Genomic DNA, 20,201 nt, shown 5'->3' with positions numbered 1-20,201 from the left:
ATAATGACTTAATAAGAAGACTTCAAAGAGTTAAGACCACGTGAATATTAATCAAACAAGTAATTAGCACTATCTGGAACCTACTAAACACTAATGGACGTCCTTTAATGTCCATTAGCGTTGATTAACATTTATATGAATAGGAAGGATATCTATGTTTATAAATAGCGCAAAAAAGAACGTGATAGTTAAATTTACTCCTGGGCGTAAATAATTAAGATGTACAGAGTCCTCGACCTGCATTCTATTCAGATCCATGAGGAAAAAACATAATTTCAAATCCTATGTAACATTCTCTCTATACTTCCTATTTATAATAACATTTTACTTCAAAGATAGTGAACCGGAAGTTATGTCAGTAGGTACAAATTTAAAACCTCCCTTTTTTGAAAAAGATTGGAAGTGAACACGGATTTTATTTCAATCCGAAACCACTTCGTCACTTGAAGTTCCGGAGTTTTAAGAAAAATCACTTCGCATACGGGAATTTTTTTCCGCGAAATCACTTCATTTTAATTCACATCCTTTCCATTTTGAGTTTTAATGTTAAAGTAAACTCCCCTACGGGGATCCGCTGTCACTCCGAATTCATTTCCGATTTTTTACAGGATAACGTTTCAGGTCGTAATTATATTTGAATCGTTTATTTGAGAAACCCCATAAGTCATGTTTTTTACGAAATTGGGTTTTTTGCATTTTTGGGTTCTTTGGATGTCCCTCCATGGAAATCAATCAAAATATCCATCAAATCAGCGTTTAAAAAAAAATTAACGGGGTGACAGCAATTTCATTTAATTGAGAAACCCCCTAAGTCAATGACTCAAACAAACATATGCAGTTTTAGTTTTACAGAAATAATTTTTTTTTTTTTTTATTTAAAATTCGCGCTTTTTTGGGAAATTAATTTCAAATGTTGTTTTATTGTTGACTGTTATATGACTAATTAAAATGTTTAAATTAATTATAATTTTTTCAAATTTGTTCAAATACATATTTAATACTTCATTTTATCAGTGTAATAAATGATTTGAGTGGAAACATTCAAAGAAACAATGATTTGATAACTTTTTTTTTCTGTTTGGTTGAGAAACCCCATAAGTCAATCAACTTTAAATAATTTTTTTAAGTAGTTTCAGTTAAAAAATTAAATTTTTCTTGTTGGAATCTTTTTCAGAGACGCTAACATTATTGTATTCAATTATTTATTTATTATTTTAATGTCAAGTTTTTCCAAAAAATGTTTTTTGTGTTTCCTGAAAAATTTTGTTTTCTTGACTTAAAGGGTTTCTCAAATAAACTATTCATTTATTTATTTTTCTTCTTTTTGTGAACTTTTTATTGTTAAAATTTATTTTCGTATCAGTGATTTGATTCATTAATCGATTAATTTTAAAAAACAACCATCGAGACTACTATTAATTTATTGAAAAAATATCCGGAAAAAGGGATTATAAAAAAGCAATTTTTCAAAGTAGATTTTCGTTTTAAACCCATTGGTACATGGGAATAGGAAAAAAACCGCGAAACCCGTTTCTATAATTTAACCGAAGTTGACTGACTGTTATATATATATGTAATGGATATACATTTTATTATTGTATATGCTGTCCATTGTGATGATAAAATCGATAGAAAGACCTGGAGCTGTGGATTGTGATCGGTGATTCTGGGGAAAATGGCAATAGCGATATCGGATTCGCACGAGTAGAGCGTGTGATTCACGGTGTCTATTTCACACCAACAATATCCGAGTGAGTGGATCGTATTGGTTTGGATACATGAGATTTTATCTATGGATTTTCGGTGGAATATATGTGAAGAGTCAAAGGAAGTAGAGAACGAGCGAAAGAGCGAGGGAGAGTATTTGATGAGAAAGATATTGTGATAGAGAGAATGAGAAATACGTTTGTACAGCATGATATATACTGTACATGAGGAATTCGTGAGCTATTCAATCGGTTTATCCTTCAGTAGTTCCGGTCTTCCGCTTCGCTATAACGTATACGATACTCAATGAAACATGTTGATCCACAACAATTGAGATAGTATTTCGTGGGTAAGTAATTTAATTTACTGTGATATTCTAACAATTTAGTGTAAGCAAATATCAATCAAGATAGAAATCTATACAATCTTGATGCCGTATCAAAGTTGTAACAAAAAAAAAAAAAAGATTTATAATACACAGAAAAAAAGTTATCTTGAATCGGGACCCAAGTCAAGATTTTCTTGAGCCAAGAGAATTTGTCTTGGTCAGAAATTTTCACTTTATCCGAGGAAATTGAGGCTTTCAAAGAAATTTTCTTGAATGAAAAATATTTACTTTCAGTCGAGAATTTTTTTTGTGTAAGAAAATTTGAAAATTTATGTACCTGAAGATCGCAAAGTTTTTCACGCAACGAAAATGAAAAAATTCATGTAATTCGACTACTTAAGGGGTAGTCTGGTGGTCGGGATGGCCCAAGAATTTTGGCTGACTTGCCAATATCTATATGCGAACATTTCAAAAATCTAGTTATCCAGTAGATTTTTTACTTTCCAATTTTTGTTTTTTTTCGTTGCGTAAAAAACGTTCCGATCTTCCGGTACACGAAAATTTTCGTTTATTTTACATCTGTGACAAATTTTAGAATAATACGAAATTCCTGGGGTATAATGAAGCATTTTGAGAATTTCGTGAAAAAAAAATTTCATTGTTCTGCAATTATGAATTTTTGAACGGTAAGAAATACATGGGGCAAAGTGGGACAGCGAAAAAATTAATTAAAATTTGGAAAAAACAAATTTTGACTCTCGATAAGCTCGAAAAAAAAGTTTTTTCAATGAAAATATTTAAATATTGTGACAGTCATTGAAAATAAATGAAAAAAAAAATTGTGTGACGTCACTACAACAAAAAAAAACAAATAATTTATTTATGAGCCTCATCGTGGCAGAATAAAAATATTTTTTGTATCACTGCGATCATAAAAATTTTTTAATCCCTTTCCTATCAACGTCCAAAAATATATTTTATAAATATTAATATTTTTAAAATAAAATAAGAAAAAAAAAGTGTTATTGATTTTTCAGCGTAAAGCCTTAGGGCTTACAGCGGTAGAAAGTGTGTTTTTATTTTATTTATTTTATTGTTTTCTTTTATTTTAGTACTTAACGGATAATACTGTACTATAAATGCTGAACTCTCAGTAAAATTTGCGGGGTTTGCTGTACTTTATCTTCGCTGGCCACGCCTTGCACTATTGCGAAAAGGATAAGAGGTTAACGATACTTTGAGTGCAAGACCTACACTACTAAATCCCTTTTATCAGCTAGCTCGCTCTAGAAATGAATAAAAAAAGAAAAAAAAAATTAAGTATTCCAAGAGTTAGTGCTCGGTGAAAATCGCGCAATCAGAAGTTAAATTAAGAAAACAAAAAATAAAATAAAGGAAAAAAATTTTAATTAATGAGCATTTTTACCCGGCGTTAACACTTTTTTTCACTATTAGATTTGTTTTTACCGGCTGATTATTCATGAATTTTTTCATGGAATATATAAATAAAACTTATATATTTGCATATTATATTGACGCGTAAATATATTTATAAAATATCCAATAAGTATGTCAGTTTGTTGATATCGCACTATTGGTTGCGAGTGTCTTCGACAGCTGTCGATGAAAACTTTTTCGTCCAAGAAAACGAAAACGCCGTGGCAATGTCATAAAACAGTTATTAAAAACAGAGAAAAGTATTTCTTGGAATAACAACAGAAATGTATTTGAATTGACACGTTCTTTCAAAATATCTCTCACATTTTTTTTTTACCCGAAATTTAAACGACTTTTAAACAAACATTTTTTTTTTGTTGTAGTAGTCCCTGATTAAAAACTCCGATTGAAACCAATGAATTCCGATTGAAAGTCTATCGGATTTCAATTGGAACCAATCGGAATTCAATGGTTTCAATCGGAGTTTTTAATCAGGGGTAGTAGTAACAAAGAAAAGATTTTCAAAAATGATTTTCAACTTACATGAGGATAAAATGATACAAGAATCGTAAAGTTGAAATTTCGAATATTTATTAAAAGATGTCAATTCATTTTTTTTTTTCTATTCGAATTAATATTTGACTGAATTTTAATAGAAAAAAAACTTCAGTAATACTAAAATAATATTTCTATTTTGACCCTAAAAACCGCTTTAATCAACAAAATGACAGCCTGAAAAACCTTACAATGAACTGCGATTGCGGAAAGCTATCGAGATGCGGGTGCAATAATAGAATACTAAAATTAGAAAAGTCAGAATCATTTGAAATTTCCAAACAAGTCTTTTCCTATGGATACCTCATTTCATGTTTTTATCCCAAAAACTGCTTTAATCAACGAAATCACAGCCTAAAACACCTTTTCATGACCCGAGGTTGCAATGATACAATACTTCAATTAGAAAGGTCAGTACTCTCTAAACACGAATTAGTGAAAATAAGTGAATATTCACTAATTCAAAGTGCAAATCGAACCACTAATTCCGAAAAGTGGTTCGATTGGCACTCGAAATCAGTGAATATTCACTTATTTTACTTATTCATGTTTAGAAAGTACCATTTGATGAATTTTACATTTTTGGAACGGCTATGGATCAAAATATCAATCTAATTTTTTCAAAAACAACCGATATTTCTTTCTCGTTTGCCTATACATTGCCATCTATCATTTAAAATCCAAATTTCTTCACCATTTTTTGTAATAGTAAGAGTTTTATTCAAGATTTTGGTTTTCAGGAAAATAAGCTCGACTCAAATGTTTACAAAACATCCGGATAGCTGACCTACTGTTAATATGACGCAACGAAATAGCTTATAAAATCATATTTTATGATAGCATATAAAATAAAAGTCAAATTAGTTCGTTACCATAAAACTGTGAACAACATAAATTATCAATTTTTCAAAAAATTTACTGACGGTTCATATATTGTTTCACATATGGGCTACTGATATTTTTTTTAAATATTCACCTTTTTCACGATTTGGGCGTATATATGATACAATAAATTACCGAGCATGTTTATTGAGTATTCGAATAACATTCTATCGGAATATAATATTTATTTATTAATAAAACGTTGTTAGCTCTTGGCAACGCGAGCGTTGGCATCACAAGCCCGAGGCTAGTGACGCTAACACACGAATATGACGCGCGCTCGCTCAGTACGTGATACATTTTCTACATTCAATTCAAAATGATACCTATTGCTACGAGAGAATTATCATCGTAGATCATAAATATCCATACATAACATCTAAATACCAGATTATATATAAATTATACTTCTATAACTGTATCAACATTAAAAAAAACTATTAATCAAAATTATTATGTAAAAATAAATTATATGTTTACTATAATTATTAATCTCATGTCAAGAAATAGATAAAATAAAAATGACAATCATATTACAAAAAAAGTAATAGCTAACTTGGTGTACGTGATATAACTTTAGATCTCGTGAAAGTAGTTTTAATGACTATAGTTTATCTTACGTTGATAATTACTTCCAATGTAGTTTTTCAATTTATTTTTTTTTATTTGTTTTTATTAGTTATCTATCATCATTACTTTTTTTTTCTTAGGAAAAGAAATAAAATAAACAACTTTTCACTTTGAAACTCATGAGAAAATATAGTGATGTCAAGTGTACTAATGAGTGTTTTATTAAAAGTTTATCTAACAATAAATTTATTTAATTTTGTTCCAGGTGAGTAACCTCTGAAATTGAATTTATATTGTATTGTTTATGTATAGAGAGATAGATAAAGGAGACACTTAAAACTATGAGATAACTTTGAACAGTGAATTAGAGAATAGTTGTTACTGTGAAAATTGTTTATAACTATAACTATTTTCATTTCGCGGATTGTATAAACGTGACTGTTTGTATTATAGTACTTTATATAATATTCTACGGGTATGTATACTTTCTAGTGAAAAAAAAAAAATTGCGGAAAAAACGTTGAATGTTCTAAGCTTCAAAATGTGAAACAACGACTAACTTTTTTCGAACGTTTTTTTAAGCTTTTAAAAGTTCAAGAGAAAATCAATGATTGGCTTAATACTATTAAAATATGCTAAAAAAAGGCGTTCAAAAAAAGTTCGAAGTTAGCTTTTTCACTCTAAAACCAAGGGTGTAGTCAAATTAACGATTGCCAAATAACATTAAAATGCCATAAGTGAACTATAGATATTTAACATATCGTAAAAAGCTATACACTCAGAAAATTAAGTAATTGTGTTTATTATGATGTGTTTATTCGATTTATTAGGCTATAACCAGCCTTTATCAGCCAGCACAATTGCATCCATACTGATCTCTTTACGTTAAATAATTAAATATGTACACCTAGTATTATTCAAACCTAGTCATTTAATCAACCTTAATGATTTATAACTTAAATTTACTCTCTGTATATTTTTAGTTGATTGTATTCTTTAGCAATCGGTTATTGTATACTTTACTTAGCTTAGTTTAGTCATCTTTGTATATTTTTTTTTCATGTATAACTATGTGGTGACCCTGTTATTGGCAAATTTTTGCTGTTGGGTCTAAATAAAGGCAATAATAATAATAATAATAATAATAATAATAATAATAATAATAATAATAATAATAATTATGGTAAAGTTTTAATTCCAATCATCTAGAATGATTAGAACGTTTTTCAATCCAGAAATAGTTAGTGTTATAATTTTTTTTAATAGAATTAATAATTATTGGACAATAACTTCTGCAATAAATTTCGTAACAGTTACTATCAAGATGGTAATATTTACTATCAGGATGGTATCAATTATAATTTCTGATGGTAACTGTTACCATCTGGGTTATAAGTATAACTATTTAGAATAATAATAATAATTAACTCTAGTTAACATACAGGATTGTAACAATTATTATAAATATGACGAATATTACAATCTAGATGATTTATACAATCATCTAGATAGTATTCACTACTATCGGATTGATGGTAAAAAATTTTACCATAACTAGATAGTTATTTCTATTATTTAATTTTCTGACTGTAGTTTTGCTTATGGCCCGGAACTTAGAACACATTTATTGTGTGTTAAAATAATTCACTTGTATACACTAGGTCTTAGAGTGTTCTAAGCGTTTGCACTCAAAAAAATGATAAAATTTATCACTTTTAATGGAGAATCAAAAAAAGTTAACAGAAGAGTCTAAAAACACGCATTCGTAAAATAGTCAATTTTTTTTTCCTTTAAATTTTCGGAAGTTTAAAAATCATTTAAAGAAAATTTCATCATTGTATCACGTTTTGAAGTTTAGAATAGTCAAAATTTTTACAAGGATTATTAAATTGACATTATTATGATTTTTCGCAAGAAGGAAAAGAGTAAGACAAAAGGAAATATCATAATCTCTAACGGAACGAATAGTTTATAAAATATCCACCTATGAAAAAGTAAATTGAAATAACATGAAATAATGTTGTTATTATTATTATATTGATATTTTTATGTTTGTATGCATATAGTTTTATCAGTTATGAAATTCATGTTATTAAATTTAAAATGAATCAGACGCACTGAAGAACTAAATAAATTGAATTTTTGCAACTTCAGCGCACGTGTACACATCTTTACTCGTGTTTCAAGATTTTTCAATGATTCAGAATCTTTATCAAATAAACTTTCGCTGAGATTGCGTTATTTTTTTTGTGCAACTAACCTTATCTTGTTTATTAAAGTTAAAGTTTAGTTTGAATTTCTATTACAAATAGCATATTTTTATATGGAAATATCTTTTCGCACATTATTGATGTATAGCTAGTTCAATATTAAAACTTTTTTTCATTCAAAAAATTATCTATTAGAAACCATCTCCAGTTAAAATTAACAAGTCTAGCAAAAGTGGCGGCATATAAAAAATAATATCAACAATAATTTTACCCTGCCCGAAAAAAGTAACAAAAATCCGTGAAACCCACAAATAAAAAAAAAACTGACTGTAAAAAAAAATCTTTCAACATCAAGTAAAAATTATTAGAATATTTATATTTTTTATATTCATATGTATTTTTAAAGTCAATAGAGTGAAGTTTAAAAATAAAAATAAACTCACTTCGATGTCTTGAGAATATTCTGAATTTCTTGAAAAAAGGCATTGTCACAATTTATGTTTTGTAAAACTTTTGAATTTAAAAAATAGTTAACATATAAAAAAAATTTTTAATCACTCAATAGAGAATGAAAAATGAATATTTATATATTTTAATTAAAAATAATAAATGAATAAAACGCACAACTCAGTACACGATTAAAAGTCTATTCAAGTGAACAGCAATATAATAACTGGATCTTTCTCTTTTACGAAAGAGACTGCACTACAGACAACACTGAGTACCATATAGTAAATCAGTAACTTAACTGCACATATATATCTCAACATGTGAGTTCGTGATACTTTTTATTCCACGCCTCTTCCCGTTACATCGCACAGATCTAGATCGATAGATCTATCGATAGACTGATAAGTCTAGCATCAACAAGTTGTTGGGTAACATACACATATATATTGTTAATTATAAATAAAATTTATTTATAAAGATAATAAATATTTATAATAATTAAAAATATATAAATATCACAAACTTGTGAGAACAAAAGAGAATGATGATGGATTATATAATTGATGGGAAAACTCAATTGGATTTAGCTTGAGGGATGGTAAAGAGGGTTTGAAGCGTTCAAGTGCACACTTATGGTCCAGTGACGCAGTCACTGAGGTGTCTCTTTTGTTGTTGAACCTGCGAGCACAAGGGTCATAATAATTGCGTTGTAATTCACCATTGCGAAAGACTAGACGCAGTCGCGATTAAAACAAGGGTGATAAAGTGTCGTTTGTAAGTCAACTTTAGATAGTAAATCAAATTACCGCAGTCCGCTTTTGTTGCCAGATTTTTAAATAAATTTGTTTAAACTTTTAACTTTTAACGTTTGACATTTTATATGTAAATAATACGTGGCAATGAGATTTTTATTGTAAAAAATGTATCCTGTTAAATTACGCTCATTATTGCTGTAACTCGTTTATAATAGTGGGTCATACGAATAATTATCCGAAAACGTTGAACCAAACACGGTGTAAAATTGAGTTCAGAGAAGCTTTATTTGGTAAAATATAGCAAGAAATGTGACACAGTTGAGTGACTTAAAAGTTTCGAGAAAGCTTGTCAAAAGGTTTCGGCACCGGCTTAGTAGGTAGTAAAGATTATCGCGTTTGATTAACAGATTTAGCTGTGGTGTCTCTACGTGTATTTTAGTACAGGAAAGCTTTATAAGTTGAAATATAGCAAGAGAGTGCCACAGCAGAGTCACCTCAAAGCCTCAAAAAAGTTGTCGGAAAGTATTATCAAATTTAGTTCAAAAGAGATGTATCGATTAGTTTTGTTACTGTAACTAAACGAGTGTGACCCTTAGTAATACATTTTTTTACTTTGAGATACGGTTACTTGATCTTACGAGTGCTTTGATGTCTCAATAATGCCTTGTAATCAGGAAAAAATTATTTTTTACTGTAGTCTGTAGTAAAAAAAAATTTTGCGTAATCAAAAGAAAAAATTTGCATTTTTTCTTAGCCTCCCAATTTGCCCTTTTTCTTTATAGACAGGGTAAAATGGACCAAACAAAATTAGTTTCCTAAAAATTTCAATTCATAACTAACTAGGTTTTGATTTCGGAAATAATTTTAGCAAAATTTTTTTTCTAATATTTCTCTACACTATTTTTCGATCGCTGATAATGAAAACCTAATTTTGAAAATTTGTTTACTTATAAAATTAATACTTTTTAACTAATTTTATTTTTCTTTCGAACCCCCAAGCAAATATTTGATTACAATACGACCCAGTCATCAAAAAAAATTTTAATGTAGGGTAAATGGGCTTTCCAAAAAAATTAAAAAAATTTGTATACGATGAAAAAATCAAAAACATTTAAAATTAGTGCAAAAATTAATTATAGAAAATTTTTCAAAACGCCTTTGATTTTACTTATAAAAAAAAAATAAATAAAATGTACGATGTCAGCTTTGAAATGAATCAATACAATAAAAAAATCAAGCACAAAGTAACAGTAAATTTTTTAACAAAATTAGATTAGAAAAAAAATTTTTTTTTAGAGTTATCCTCTGAGAGCACGTTCATGTCTTTAATTCGCGACACGAAAAACTGTCCCTCCATGTCTCGTTTCTCTCGTTTGCACTTGTTGAAAATTTCATTAGCTTGTTCGAGTGAAATTCTCAGCACTATTTTTTTTCCTTTGTAACCCACATACTGCACAACTCGCGTCATCAATTTTAATAAAGCTGTTTTTTAATTTATAATTTCATTAGCCATTAACTTTTTTTCATCTAAAAATTTTTTCATATTCATCTTTATTTCAATCCCCATCTACACTCTCGTCAACTTCTAATTTTTATGCCGTAGATACCTCGTTAAGTCTCTGTTCAATTTATTAAAGCTCTTATTGAAAAGAGCGAGAGAGAGAGTAAGAGAAAATAAAATTTAAATTTTAGTTTAAGCTTAGACCTCGTGCGACTATAAGATATCGAGAAATTCCTCAGATGCGCTGTATCCCTGAGAGTGAATTGCTCCAGGGTAACCAAGATTTCGCGAAATTACTCATTCCATTTCCTTCAAAGTATTACGAAACTTTGGTGCTGAACCGGAAATGTACGACAAATTGCACAGAATTGCATTTAGATTTTTACTTTTTTCATGACTATTTAAAATAAAAAAAATATAAAATGAATAAATAATTTAAATATTTAAAATTAAATGAAAATTATCAAGTTTATAAAGAGGTCAACTTACATATAATTTAACAAGATGTAATTACGATATATATTTGAATATTTATGGAAGGTAGTAATTACTGATTGCAATACTCGATTTACTAAGTGGTAGTGTATGGAAATACGATAATCTAAGCTATGATTTTGACTAATCGGTTTTATATTTATGGAGAGAAATAAAATATCATTTAATATCTAGACAAGAATTTATGTAGTAGGGGGAAAAGGGAGGGCAAAACGGGCCCGCTAAACTTTTTAATGAATTTAAATTATAAAGGGCGAATTAAACTTCCAGAATTTTTTGTTTATTGTACATATGGGCAACATAAACCATAGGGTAATTTAGGCCACTCGAAATTGCTTACCAAAAAATTTTTGAATCTAAAATCAGCCCTACGACCTTTAATTAAAATTTTCACAAGATTTTATTAAAAATAAATTTCACATCAATAAAATTGAGCCCAATAATAAATTCGGAATCGATGAAAATTATTTTTTGAAAATGTATTTTTTAATAAAAAATTCCAAGCCAAGATTATTTCCATGATTAAAAAAAAAAGTAAATTTAATTTTAGAAGAAATATAAAAAATTTAATTTTTTGAGAGAGGCTCATTTTGCTCGGCAGCTAAAGTTAAATTTAATTGAACAATTTTTTTAATTTTTTAAAGAAGTCCATTTCACCCCATATTAAATTTTTTTTTGATAACTGGGTCATATTGTTATCAAATACTGGCTTGGAGGTTCAAAAAAATTAATTTTAGTTAAAAAGTATTCATTTTCTTAGACGGTCCATTTTGCCCCACATTACAAATTTTTTTCTATAGCTGGGGAATATTGACACCAAAAACTTTTTGTCAGGTCTAAAAAAATAGAATATTCTCAAAAGGAACTCACACTTAAGCGTTTTTTTTCTACAGTGTCCGTTTTACCCCTCCCCTCCTCTCCCTCTCCCCTTCCTGCCCTTTCACCGACAATAAACATAAACAAATCATTCGAATTTGATATTAATATCGCTACTCAAAATAGTAAACATCAATGAAAATTAAAAAAAAAAAAAATATATATATATATATATATATATATTAATAATAATCATAGATAATAATTACGTTGTAATTTCAATATTGTTATTGAACTCTGACGTTTGGCCTGGTTTAATAGATATAGAAACAAAAAATGATATCCAAGTCATATAAATTGAGTAATTTATAGATAACATAAACAAAATGATCAATAAACATACAGACAAACATCAAATAAAAATAACATTATTACGCACAGCATAATTAAAATGTTTATCAAACAGTAAAACAAAATTATCCATTCCATCAGCATTTATTTCAAAATAAATATAAATAAGTAATACGAATTTCAGTTTTAGAATATGGAGATGCAGAAAAATATAAATTTTATCGAGTACATATTCGCATTCACTTGAATGCATCATGCGCTCGATCATAGAAATGCTAATGACGAATTGATACAGAGAACTAAAAAAGTTTAGATGGAAATGCAAAAAAAAAACGTTTAAAAAAACTTGGAAGCTTTATATTTACGGTAGGAAACGACTTTGCCAATGTATAAATAAATATATAAAATTGTTTACCAATTGAAATGGGCCTAGCTCACAGCAACGAGTGATATTTGAGGGTATTTTAAAAGATATACATATATATTTGCTTTTATCGGGAGTATCTACACAATTTTTCTCCCACTCAATTTCTCGCTCTCCGCTCGATGCTATCGATTTATGCAATTTAAATATGTACATATTTATTGTTTCATATTCTAATAATTTTGAACAAAATTTTATATGTATATGTATGAAGAATGTGCGGATAATTTAAACAAGAATTATTCTTATCAAGCCGAATATTAATACCGGAATCAAAAATTAAAACCGCGTAATTCAAATTATGATATAATTTGAAAAATTTAAATATTCGATTCAAATAATAATACTTAGTATGAAAACTATCCACACGTCCCCAATTTCTATTCAAAATCAATCTATACATATAATAAAAAATATGTTTCATTAAATTATAATGAAACTCCCGTAAAAACTATTTGAAATTTTCCAATGGAACGTTTTATGATATGCGAAATTGCTCGGAAAAGGTTTCATATTTATTGAAGAGTACTAAAGAAATTACTTAAGCCCGAATGAAAGTAATATGTATATTGAATAGGAAAATTCATTCAACTCAGACTAACTGCATCATCTATTTGGTGAAAAGTTAATTTATAGTCTTTTCATTGCCTGGAATATTTTAATTTATTAAAAATAAACGGGACTATAAAATATTAGATTTGAATAAATTACTTTTTCAATTGAAATGTAAAATATATCGATCAATAGTATGACATATTTTAGCTTTTAATTTACATCATTGCAATTTCTTATTATACGTGGAAATGACTAAAATTACCACCCCAGTTCAATAAAGATGTAACTACCATCCAATATATATGATATTTTTTTTTTTAACTTAATCAAATTTCCTGTAGAACAAGATCTTAAAATCGTGGAAATTAATTAGGCCACAGCAATAATCCTGAAGTTAACAGACAATTAACAATTTTGGATTTTTTTTTTCAACAATTAATTACAAAAAAAAAAAAAACTAAAAATATGCACATGTAGAAAATTTAAAAAAACTATACGTGCAATTTTCTTAAATATTTTTTTTTTATAATTTATCATTTTTGAAAAAATCCTAAAATTATTAGGCCTCGGCTAACTTCAGTATCAACCACAGGAATCACGATATCTTTCAGAAAAGGCTCAGAATGCCTTTGAAGTTTTTTATATTTAATGAATTTAATCTCGGGTATTAATTAAATCATTTTTTCCTATCGAATTAAATTTCTAAGAATAAAACTCAACCATAAGAAAATATTCTTCCAAACCAGATTAGTAAATGACACGTCACTGGTCCTGTCATCCAAGGATGGCCTATTCGACGTCTATCAATCAACTACTTGGGAACTAGTGTCATAAATGTACAGTAGTATCATCATTTCAACTAATTAGACCAAGGGATAAGAATTATCAATAGAAGGGTACCTTTTTATACCCAAGGATCAGTGCTACAGACTTTTGTTTTGCTATTCGAAGCATCGTGTATTTAATCTATAATTTAAAATAATTTTACTCACCAAACTGCGGGTAACAGCACTATCGTAAAAGCTATCGACAAACACGAACTAGGTTCCAAGACCCAGACCATTAACTCCGACTCCTCAGATTGTTCATTCAATATCTCGAAATTCCGGATCTTCGATTATTCAATTAACGAACTCCATTACCTGGTTCATAGTGAAATTACTCCAAACAACATTTCAAATCGTCTGAGAATCTCATGATTCCCAGCATGCAGAGCTCTCTCCCACTCTTACCACATCTCCAGTCAAAACCTATACAATAATTTATCAATTAATATTTTTTCTTACATTTCAATAATCAAATAATCCGTCATTATTATTAATTAAAACATATAAGTAAAAGCAAAAAAACAAATAAATAAGTAATTACCCGTCGCAATAAAAGCCAAGCACCAGACAAAGCTGCCAATATTCACGATCCGGAAGTTTGCCAATTTTTAATTTATAAATCGTCGCACTTCTGCTACACTCACACTCGTGATCATGAAGTTCAAAGACAATTAAAAATTTTCGGATTTTTTGTTCACTGAATCAATTACAAGAAAAAATAAATATGCGCCTGTAGAAAAGTAAAAAAACTACAGGCGCAATTTTTTGAAGTATTTTTTTTTTTCGTAATTTATTGTTTTAAAAAAAAAAATTATCAGACACCGACTAACTTGAGTCATCGTTCATCTTATTATTTTGATTCACAAAGAAATATATATTAATTTTCTACGTTTGAGATTAATCTATATATATTTATTAAGAATAAATTATTAAAGAATGATAATTAATTTAAATAATTACACGACACATAACACTGACGCTACTTTTTGAGAATTAATTACTCGTATACGCGGGAAGACAACTTATGAAATAATCGTTCATTTCGGGCAGATGTCGCTGTGACACGACCCCCCGATGAAACAGATAACCAACCACTCAGATCTCGATAAGCAGATTTACTTTCTGACTTACCGACCGTAGATCTTAGAAAATATGTGTCAACTAGTTGCCGTCAAGTTGACGACAACTTCAACCTCTGTAACTGTTAACTACAAATTGTTACCAACTTTCCCAGAAACTTGGCGACAATCTACTGCCGCAACCTGTCGCCAACTTTCTAGGACAATTTAAGGCAGTTTTTCGTTATCAATAGAATGCTAACATTGGCCACTGACTTTCTAAGCAAGTTGGCGTCTAGTTATCGTCAATTTACGTAAATTTAATTAATTTAAAATTGGCAAAAAATTAAAAATCACAAGTCAAAATAAAATGGTGGCAGAATATGTTAGAAAAAAATTTTGAATATTAAAAAAAAAACACGCAAGTGTTTGAACAAACCTTGGCGGGGAGATATTGTGCAGATGGGTGTCCTAATACACTTGGAAATTTTAATTAAATTGCTCCAAGTGTATTGCAGCTAAAAAACGTCACTTAACTGCTATTTCCCCACCAGACGATGCCAGATGATTTTGCTCAGGAACTTCGAAGTTGTCAGCTCAGCAGTTCGCAATACTTTACATTAGCACTGAACACTTAACACTTTATGTGTGTGAATGTAGCAGACAACAGACAGATTTAAAATTATAAATAAATAGAGTAAATACACTAATGGAAAAAATTAAAGGATCAAAAAAAAATTCTAAATTTTTAGGCGATTTTCAACAGGCTCTAACTTTGAGAGAAATGGTCGTACAAGAAAAGAAAAAGAAGGAAATTGTAGCTCTAAATATCTACTTTTTGGATTAAAACTTTAAAATTTTTTTACGTAAGCAGTTTTTGAGTAATCTTAGAAAAACCAACGACAAAAAAATTTTCAAATTTTTTTAATTTTTTTTTTTTTGGTCTCCGGGCAAAATAAAAAAATTTTTTTTTAATTTAATGACGTAAACTTGTTAAAAATTATTGGATGTTGGTTTTGCAAATTTCCCAAAGTTATTCCAAAAAAAAATTTTTTTGAAAAAATTTTTTTTTTGAAAATTTTGTTTCGAAAAAAAAGTTTTTTCTTTTTTGGAAATTTAAGCACTGTCTGCAATAAAATTGTGGACAAAGCTCCGAAAAAATGTTTGTTTTCATCTTGTTAAAGATCATGAGCTTTTCAGAGCAAAAAACGTGATCCTTTAATTTTTTTTTAAATTTGATCGCGTGAAACAAAAAAACGGCTGGTTGGATTAATCTGGCTTTCTGCAGGGTTTTTGTTAACATATTGAACTGTAAAATGCACAGTCAACATTATCGATTTCCACAATATTTTCGTTTCAGCGCTTGATTTTCCAAAAAACCACAAAAAGCCCTTTTTTTGTTGCATTTTTAAATTCATGTGACGATAGGAAAGAATTTTTTTTCGAAAAAGCAATGGCTAATCATTGAAGGGAATTTATTCAAGTTTTTAAAACCCACCATTAACTTTCTGTGCAATCATTGGTTTCCGAGATATCGATAATCAAAGACAAAAGGATCCTTTTCCATTTGAAGACCGATGTCTCGGCGAGAAGTGGACGTATCAAGGTCCATAAAAAAAGAAATTAAAGCTGAATAATGAAGGTATCCGATCCTCATAGTGGTTAAGCAAAAAAAATTTTTTCCACGCCCGGAGACCAAAAAAAAAAATTTTTTTAATTTGAAAATTTTTTTGTCGTTGGTTTTTCTAAAATTACTCAAAAACTGCTGACGTTAAAAAATTTTAAAATTTTAATCCAAAAAGTAGATATTTAGAGCTACAATTTCCTTCTTTTTCTTTTCTTGTACGACCATTTCTCTCAAAGTTAGAGCCTGTTGAAAATCGCCTAAAAATTTAGAATTTTTTTTTGATCCTTTAATTTTTTCCATTAGTGTAATTAATAGCATAATATTTATAAAAAATGCACAAATTTCAAAATTTTTAAATGCGCATTTTTTTAAAGTTGTATTTTATTAATTATTTACTCTATTTATTAATAATTTGAAATTTGTCTAATGTCTGCTACATTCACACTCATTAACACTCTACACTAGCAGTGAACACTTAACTACACTACAGATACTTTGCACAACTTAAATTAATAAAAGATAAATTTTACAATCACTGCACAATTTCACACGACGCCACTGCAATACTGTGTTTCAATTCAAACGTACCCTGATAGCCAAGTTGGCCGCAAAAGTCTGCATTTCCATAAGTTGACGGCAACTTTCCGAACAACTTGTCGACAACTTTCAGCTCGTGTAACTGTTGCCGACAACTTGGCTACAAGTTGCTCAGAAACTTGGTGACAGGTTGCGGCAGTAGATTGTCGCCAAGTTGCTGAGCAACTTGTAGCCAAGTTGTCGGCAACAGTTACACAAGCTGAAAGTTGTCGACAACTTGTCGTCAACTTGGTCGCAACTCAGGTACACCAACTTTCTGATCGGAAACTCTGGCTATCAGGGTAACTTTGACATTTTTTCATATGATTTGGGCATTTTGTTGCTTCGTGGAAACGTATTTGGACAAAATATACACTGGTCAGAATGTGATGTGGGGATTTTGCCTGCAAGCCAAAAAAAAGAGCTTCCGAAGTCACCGCAATCCCCGAGGGCGTAAAATCGACGCTTAGGAAATTTTTAGGTGCGGCCCAGCCTTAACCCTATACTACTGTATCTGTGTAGTGTGATTGTAAATCTGTTACACCAGTGATTTATTACTCTAATTTTTTATAATAGTAATTTATTTTTAAACTTTAAATGACACGATTTAAGATACAGAATTATTGTTTATGATTATTTATTTATATTTTCGGCAGATAAATACCATAAGATGTATCGCGAATCCTTTACCGAACTGTTGTACGGGATCGGAATATTCATATTTTCGCAAATAATCTGTTACTGTTTATTATATTTTCTTGGATTACATCCAATAAACGGTAAGTATTGGAACGGCAAAGTAGACTATCGTCATAAGAAGAATCTAAAATCGATTGTGAAGGAAGATGATAAAGACGATAAGGATGATAAACAGAAGCATGTACAATTTGAGAGAACTTTTCAAATTTCATCAGACATAAACGTTCAGAAGGAAAATCTCCAGCAAGCGACTCAGTCAAAGCCGGTGACAGAAAAATTAGAGCCGAGAGAAACTCCAACGAAATCAACAAAGAACGTTGTTGAAAGACACGTTAACAAAACGAAAGAATCTAAAGATGTTAAAGAAGGTACTCAAATAGGTGGAGACAAAGATGAAAGAAATGTATCGCTATTGATGCCGCTGGTACAAAAATCCAAGTTGAGTTGGTCAAATATTCAGATTCTTATTGATTCGTTGTTAAAACTACGATTGGATAACCCCGGGGAGGTCACCGAGTCGACTGGAGACCGCGCCGATCTGGTAAAATCGATGAAGAAAAAACACAGCAAGAAGAATAAAGCACTGTTTGAAAAGTACAAAGCCGGTTTGACTTATCAGAACAAATTAAATGAACTTAGAACCAAATTAAAATCTGAACGGTCTAGGTTAACCGATAGCTTTAAGCAACTTGAGAAGGCGCTCAATGCCAAAGTAACTGAAGCACAAACTCTGCACACGTGTTGTCAATACATATTTGATGATCATGCGGCAGAAAAACAAGAATTCGTCCGTCAAATTAAACAACTGCAGACTAAGTCCAATGCGGTTGGCGCGACTATTCATAAAAAGCAGGAAGATCAAGGTTGGACGCAAGGACATCATCAGCAAAAATTGTTAGCTCAGTGTAAGCAGCAAGACATGATGATTGCTGAGATTGACAGTATTAAAAGCTTGTTGAAGTCGCAATTGACACAAAAACAAATGAAATTTGATCAACTCCAGGGTAATCACATAACTGTTACTCAGGATCAAACGGCTACGTGTGATTCCAGCTCAAATAAAATTGAAATGCTGAAACAGCAGTTTGGCATGATGCAGGAACAGTTTATGCACTTGGAAAGACGATTGCAGAGCTTATGCGGGTTCGAAGTGAATTGTTTGGAAATAGTACGACAACTTAAAGAGTTGCATCATGCAATCACTAATCTTGACCATCTTTCTAAAAACCCTCATCGCCATGAACAGGAATTGCAGAATGGCGATAAAAAATCAAGTGCCGTTCATCTGGAAATGATACAAATCCAGGAAGAGAACGAACGACTTGAAGACATGCAGCGAACGCAAAAAAATGGCCAGATTGATGATTTGCAGAGCGATTTGATCAAAGCTAAAGTCGAATCTCTACAACGGGAAGCAAGTAACCACTCAAGTTTTACTGAACGGCTTCAGGATGACTTGGAGGCTCTGCGATTAAAGAACAACAATGAAGCTATCGGAGCTTGTAGTAGTCTCGATCAGTCTGTGAACGGACCTTCATCGGAGTGCATAAAGCCAGAGCAGGTGAGAACGACCACCCTGTTACCTGGAATGGATGAAACCCTTATCACGAACTTGGAATCCGAAATCTGTTCCATAACCAGCATCAAACCGGCTATCGAGTCACAGCAAGATTTAAACTGTAACTCATTTATCTTCGGATTAAATTCCGATAATCTTCATACGTCAACTTATGCCAGAGATGTTAATTACGATCCACAACAAAAAAGACGCAAGAAAAACAGGAAAATAAATAAAAGCAATACAAAATAAAAAATACGGCCAAACTTTTTATTGATCCAAGTGTTGCGGAAAGTATTACTGGCTCGATTAAATTTTAAAATGACAGTTGGTGCATCTTTGCTTTTGGTAAATTGATTGAGGATTTTTTTCTTTTTCTTTTCCTTCATTTTTTCATATCATTTTTGTCTTATGTTTATCCTACAATTAGAGCCTCTAAATTAATTAAACATAGCAGGATGTATAAATGGAAGTATAAATCAATTAATTGAAAAAAAAAAATTTGAATTTATTTTACTGAGTAGAAAAATAAAATAAATTTTAAGACAAATCAAAAACTTAATGGTACGAAATTGAAATTTTTTATGGGATATCTCATATATATATTATATATTTATATATATGTAAACAAAAGAGAGAAATTATATATATTAAAATTTTTCAATGCCTCTTGTATCGCCTATTTGTATTTAAATCAGTAACGATGTGCTCAACTTTTTATATCGCTTGTCAAAAAAAAAAATAAATAAATAAATTGTAATTCGAATATATATTAATGAAATTTAAATTTAATAAATAAGCGAATAATGAAAGTTTATAA

At 29.7% G+C, this 20,201-nt stretch overlaps 2 protein-coding genes across 2 annotated transcripts in view; one reads left to right on the top strand and one right to left on the bottom strand.

The window, feature by feature from the left end:
- Nucleotides 1-8,293, bottom strand: part of LOC130668222 (low density lipoprotein receptor adapter protein 1-B-like) — a 60,283-nt gene extending 51,990 nt beyond the window's left edge. Inside the window, exon 1 of the mRNA XM_057470393.1 lies at nucleotides 8,133-8,293. Coding sequence (XP_057326376.1) covers nucleotides 8,133-8,175 — 43 coding nt within the window. The 5' untranslated portion in view covers nucleotides 8,176-8,293. The remainder of the gene's footprint in view (nucleotides 1-8,132) is intronic.
- Nucleotides 8,294-17,611: 9,318 nt separating this feature from the next.
- Nucleotides 17,612-20,125, top strand: LOC130667851 (spindle assembly abnormal protein 6 homolog). Its single transcript, XM_057469720.1, has 2 exons — nucleotides 17,612-17,699; nucleotides 17,781-20,125. Exon 2 carries the CDS (start codon nucleotides 17,795-17,797, stop codon nucleotides 19,631-19,633), a length of 1,839 nt encoding a protein of 612 aa, XP_057325703.1. The 5' UTR covers nucleotides 17,612-17,699; nucleotides 17,781-17,794; the 3' UTR covers nucleotides 19,634-20,125.
- The last annotated feature ends 76 nt before the right edge of the window (nucleotides 20,126-20,201 follow it).

This window comes from Microplitis mediator, chromosome 5, assembly GCF_029852145.1.
Source record: "Microplitis mediator isolate UGA2020A chromosome 5, iyMicMedi2.1, whole genome shotgun sequence".
Taxonomy (NCBI): Eukaryota; Metazoa; Arthropoda; class Insecta; order Hymenoptera; family Braconidae; genus Microplitis; species Microplitis mediator.
The sequence above is the reverse complement of the archived record's forward strand: the minus strand, read 5'-3'. Positions and strand labels throughout refer to the sequence as shown.